The 5,572-nt window shown below is 54.3% G+C and overlaps 2 protein-coding genes across 2 annotated transcripts; one reads left to right on the top strand and one right to left on the bottom strand.

The window, feature by feature from the left end:
* Nucleotides 1-1,233: 1,233 nt before the first annotated feature.
* On the bottom strand, nt 1,234-1,908 carry LOC124986304 (annexin-2 receptor-like). The gene has a single exon (XM_047554733.1). It carries the CDS (start codon nt 1,906-1,908, stop codon nt 1,234-1,236), a length of 675 nt encoding a protein of 224 aa, XP_047410689.1.
* Nucleotides 1,909-3,955: 2,047 nt separating this feature from the next.
* On the top strand, nt 3,956-4,630 carry LOC124986303 (annexin-2 receptor-like). Its single transcript, XM_047554732.1, has one exon. The coding sequence runs from the start codon at nt 3,956-3,958 to the stop codon at nt 4,628-4,630; it is 675 nt and encodes a 224-aa protein (XP_047410688.1).
* The last annotated feature ends 942 nt before the right edge of the window (nt 4,631-5,572 follow it).

Here is a 5,572-nt window from a genome sequence, read left to right as displayed (position 1 = left end):
AAGTTCCGACCTGAAAACGCAACCTTGGGAGGCACTTCAGATCTCAAGCCCAGCTGGATTTGACTTCTTACTCGTTAAAAAATCCTTTAACCGGGACTTGCTCAGAAGAAGAAAATTATAAAGCACGTCTAAAAAAAAATCACAGGCAAGGAATAAACCGGAGCGTGTTCCGCTTAAATCCAGTCACATTCAAGGCTACACCCGACTTGTACGAGGTGGAAAATTCTGAAACAAGGCTAAGTCGGACCTCGTCGACCTTTCCGCGCTTCCCTGGACGAAGAAATCTCAGACACGGCCAGAGTGAGTCCTGGTAAGATTAAGTAATGGTAGCACTGGCATACGGTGCTAAACCGTGCCTTCGACAGCAGAGCTAAGTGGAAGGACTGCTAGGCGGGCAAATCAGTAAGGAATCTCTCAGAGCCGGTGATCTGTGCACATGTCCCCGTGTGCGTAATCGTCTGCTCCTACCACCAGGAACAGCAAGATTGATAAACCCCCACCTGACTTTTGACAGGATCGAAATTAGTGAGCGTGAAATGCGATGAAACGCCATCCTTAGAAAACAAAGAACGGTATGAGAATAAAAATAAAACGAACTGGGGATGAAAAAAATAAATGACAAAAATATACGAAATACGTAAACCAAATCAGCATTTTAAAACGCGTTATAGCCGGGCATGGTGGATCACAAGGTGGAGGGAGGCCAGCCTCAGCAACTTAGTGAGCTCCCCCGCCAACCCACAAGCAACTTAGCGAGACCTTGTCTCATAAAATAAATACATGATAAACTATTAAAAACCCACGTAGTAAAAATGAAAGGGATATGGAATTAAACGAGAAAAACCACGGTGTGTTCATATTGCAAATCGCGCTTAGTAACAAAAGTTAGTGAACATTAAAAGCAGTACATCGAAAAACGAACATGGAAAATATTAAGAAATAAAATCGAGAAACCAATTCATTTTTTAAATCGACACAACTCTGAGAGCGATTCTAAAATCGTACACGTCGTTTCTGAAAGTCGAAACGGATGAAAGTCTAAAGTTATGGAAGGGAATGTGCGATGAAACGAATACAAAAGTTCGAAACAAAAGAAAACTGCAATAGGCGACCCGAAACTCTACAGAGAATCGTCAAGAGAAAGAGAATAAAAAATCGACAAGGAACAACTAAAGGCAAATCTCAGTGCATTTTTATTTCCTACGCGAAGCCGTCTTGTAACCGAGAATCTTTTCACACAGTGGGATCAGAGAGGCTCCCGCTCAGATCTGAGGTTGCCTCGCTGCCAGAGAAGGACGGGCAGCACCCCCACGGCGTGGAGAACACCGGACGAATCCACGCCAGGAGCCCTGAGAAAACCGGGCGAGGGTTCCACCAGTTGGAGGAGACGGGTCCGGGGCACTCGGAGAGACGTGGGCGGGCAGAGGTCTCGGTGTCCCCAGGTTGGTCACCAGGGGGGCGGGTCCTGCGCAGAGAAACCTGCTGCAGCCTGAGTGCGTCGGGTTCTCCCGCGGGCTCCTCCCCATCTGCCCGAGCCTCGAGTTTCTTGCGTCGTCGCGGACCGGAGGGAGGCGGTGAGCCGGTCTCGGTCGGTTCCCAGGCGCTCTGGACTCCCGCGGAATCCGTTTTGCAGGTGGACCCAGCGTCGCCGCCAACAAGGCTGGAGAACTGCTCCCAGTCGACGTCGCATTCGTCAAAGGAGAACTCTCCTAGAACAGGGTAGCAAGGGAGAGGCCAGGGCCCGCCGGTTTCTAAACTCAGCACAGGAGGAGGCCCCGGCTCGGACGTCACCTCCGCGGAATCCCAGGCCTGCTTCACAGGGCCCAGAAAATGCTGCTCCATCGCGTAAGCCTCGGACCCGCACAACAGAAGCCTCTGCGCTGATGGATGGATGAGGCAGAGCACCATTCCGAGTATTTATGCTCTTCCCGGCGGGGGGCGGAGGCAAGCAAGAAAAGCTAAAACGCAGTGGTAGGAAACTGCAGGAATCAGTAGACGAAAACAACACGATAAAAATTCAGACCGTACATAAAGCCGAAACGAATAACCACGACGCGAAAACAGCCGGAGGAAAACAAACCGAAATAAAACGGAAATGAACGGAGCTGACGGGGAACTGAACCGACAAGGGGCGGCTACCAGAGCCTGGCCCCTAGGTCTCCTGGCACGAGCCTTGCCGCCCAGAGAAACGCCGCCGGTCCGGGCGCTGCGCCTAGCGGCCTGGGGGCAAGGACGCCGCAACACGGGCGACGACAGGCCCTGGCGGTGCACACTGCTGTTGTCAAAGGAAGGACGGTTTGGGCTGCGTTTAGTCGGGCGGTCACAGAGAAGCAGGCGGGCTCGGGCAGACGGAGGAGTAGCGGCGAACGTCCCAGGCCCAGCGTGGAGAAATGACGTGGCTCCGCAGGAAACCGGTGCCTGTGAAAGCGCCATCCCGCGCGGTACTAAGCGATCCGGATCCCGCACAGAGGCCGGTGCAAAGGCCGGGATACCGCGGGATATCCGCAGCAGGCGACGCGTGCAATGTCTACAGAGATGCCAGCCGATACTGTCGGTTCCGGATCTCTTAGTAGTACGGCGAGACGGTGTTTCACTGGAACCACCACACAGGCGCGGTCATCAGACCGAGCGATGGGACTCCTGGCAAAGAGACTTGCCGCCCAGAGAAACACTGCAGGCCAACGCTCTGCGCCTACCTGTCTGGGGACTAGGACGCCAGGGCACTTGAGACGCACGGCCCGTCGAGCGGACCTGCAGTTGTCAAAGGAACACCGTTTGGGGCTGCGTTTAGTCCGGCGGTCACGCGGACCAGCGGGCCCTGGGGAGAGGATGCCTGAAACAGTGCGGGTCGAGGCGCTGCGCCTAGCGACCGGTCTGCAAGGACGCCGGGACACTGGAAACCCAATGCCCTGGAGGACCACACTGCGGTTTTCAAAAAAAGGATGGTTTAGGCTGCTTTCACTTTGGCAGTTACAGAGAAGCAGCCATCTGTGAAAGTCAAGGCGGTAGCTTAGGACCGCACTGTTTCAGGCATCCTCTCCCCAGGGCCCGCTGGTCCGCGTGACCGCCGGACTAAACGCAGCCCCAAACGGTGTTCCTTTGACAACTGCAGGTCCGCTCGACGGGCCGTGCGTCTCAAGTGCCCTGGCGTCCTAGTCCCCAGACAGGTAGGCGCAGAGCGTTGGCCTGCAGTGTTTCTCTGGGCGGCAAGTCTCTTTGCCAGGAGTCCCATCGCTCGGTCTGATGACCGCGCCTGTGTGGTGGTTCCAGTGAAACACCGTCTCGCCGTACTACTAAGAGATCCGGAACCGACAGTATCGGCTGGCATCTCTGTAGACATTGCACGCGTCGCCTGCTGCGGATATCCCGCGGTATCCCGGCCTTTGCACCGGCCTCTGTGCGGGATCCGGATCGCTTAGTACCGCGCGGGATGGCGCTTTCACAGGCACCGGTTTCCTGCGGAGCCACGTCATTTCTCCACGCTGGGCCTGGGACGTTCGCCGCTACTCCTCCGTCTGCCCGAGCCCGCCTGCTTCTCTGTGACCGCCCGACTAAACGCAGCCCAAACCGTCCTTCCTTTGACAACAGCAGTGTGCACCGCCAGGGCCTGTCGTCGCCCGTGTTGCGGCGTCCTTGCCCCCAGGCCGCTAGGCGCAGCGCCCGGACCGGCGGCGTTTCTCTGGGCGGCAAGGCTCGTGCCAGGAGACCTAGGGGCCAGGCTCTGGTAGCCGCCCCTTGTCGGTTCAGTTCCCCGTCAGCTCCGTTCATTTCCGTTTTATTTCGGTTTGTTTTCCTCCGGCTGTTTTCGCGTCGTGGTTATTCGTTTCGGCTTTATGTACGGTCTGAATTTTTATCGTGTTGTTTTCGTCTACTGATTCCTGCAGTTTCCTACCACTGCGTTTTAGCTTTTCTTGCTTGCCTCCGCCCCCCGCCGGGAAGAGCATAAATACTCGGAATGGTGCTCTGCCTCATCCATCCATCAGCGCAGAGGCTTCTGTTGTGCGGGTCCGAGGCTTACGCGATGGAGCAGCATTTTCTGGGCCCTGTGAAGCAGGCCTGGGATTCCGCGGAGGTGACGTCCGAGCCGGGGCCTCCTCCTGTGCTGAGTTTAGAAACCGGCGGGCCCTGGCCTCTCCCTTGCTACCCTGTTCTAGGAGAGTTCTCCTTTGACGAATGCGACGTCGACTGGGAGCAGTTCTCCAGCCTTGTTGGCGGCGACGCTGGGTCCACCTGCAAAACGGATTCCGCGGGAGTCCAGAGCGCCTGGGAACCGACCGAGACCGGCTCACCGCCTCCCTCCGGTCCGCGACGACGCAAGAAACTCGAGGCTCGGGCAGATGGGGAGGAGCCCGCGGGAGAACCCGACGCACTCAGGCTGCAGCAGGTTTCTCTGCGCAGGACCCGCCCCCCTGGTGACCAACCTGGGGACACCGAGACCTCTGCCCGCCCACGTCTCTCCGAGTGCCCCGGACCCGTCTCCTCCAACTGGTGGAACCCTCGCCCGGTTTTCTCAGGGCTCCTGGCGTGGATTCGTCCGGTGTTCTCCACGCCGTGGGGGTGCTGCCCGTCCTTCTCTGGCAGCGAGGCAACCTCAGATCTGAGCGGGAGCCTCTCTGATCCCACTGTGTGAAAAGATTCTCGGTTACAAGACGGCTTCGCGTAGGAAATAAAAATGCACTGAGATTTGCCTTTAGTTGTTCCTTGTCGATTTTTTATTCTCTTTCTCTTGACGATTCTCTGTAGAGTTTCGGGTCGCCTATTGCAGTTTTCTTTTGTTTCGAACTTTTGTATTCGTTTCATCGCACATTCCCTTCCATAACTTTAGACTTTCATCCGTTTCGACTTTCAGAAACGACGTGTACGATTTTAGAATCGCTCTCAGAGTTGTGTCGATTTAAAAAATGAATTGGTTTCTCGATTTTATTTCTTAATATTTTCCATGTTCGTTTTTCGATGTACTGCTTTTAATGTTCACTAACTTTTGTTACTAAGCGCGATTTGCAATATGAACACACCGTGGTTTTTCTCGTTTAATTCCATATCCCTTTCATTTTTACTACGTGGGTTTTTAATAGTTTATCATGTATTTATTTTATGAGACAAGGTCTCGCTAAGTTGCTTGTGGGTTGGGGGGGGAGCTCACTAAGTTGCTGAGGCTGGCCTCCCTCCACCTTGTGATCCACCATGCCCGGCTATAACGCGTTTTAAAATGCTGATTTGGTTTACGTATTTCGTATATTTTTGTCATTTATTTTTTTCATCCCCAGTTCGTTTTATTTTTATTCTCATACCGTTCTTTGTTTTCTAAGGATGGCGTTTCATCGCATTTCACGCTCACTAATTTCGATCCTGTCAAAAGTCAGGTGGGGGTTTATCAATCTTGCTGTTCCTGGTGGTAGGAGCAGACGATTACGCACACGGGGACATGTGCACAGATCACCGGCTCTGAGAGATTCCTTACTGATTTGCCCGCCTAGCAGTCCTTCCACTTAGCTCTGCTGTCGAAGGCACGGTTTAGCACCGTATGCCAGTGCTACCATTACTTAATCTTACCAGGACTCACTCTGGCCGT

The sequence above is a fragment of the Sciurus carolinensis genome, chromosome 6 (genome assembly GCF_902686445.1).
Source record: "Sciurus carolinensis chromosome 6, mSciCar1.2, whole genome shotgun sequence".
Taxonomy (NCBI): Eukaryota; Metazoa; Chordata; class Mammalia; order Rodentia; family Sciuridae; genus Sciurus; species Sciurus carolinensis.
This window is presented reverse-complemented; position numbering and strand designations above follow the sequence as displayed.

What these genes read in the sequence shown, in the direction of transcription:
- LOC124986304 (XM_047554733.1), bottom strand. Translation starts at nt 1,908, where the DNA reads ATGGTGCTCTGCCTCATCCATCCATCAGCGCAGAGGCTTCTGTTGTGC.
- LOC124986303 (XM_047554732.1), top strand. Translation starts at nt 3,956, where the DNA reads ATGGTGCTCTGCCTCATCCATCCATCAGCGCAGAGGCTTCTGTTGTGC.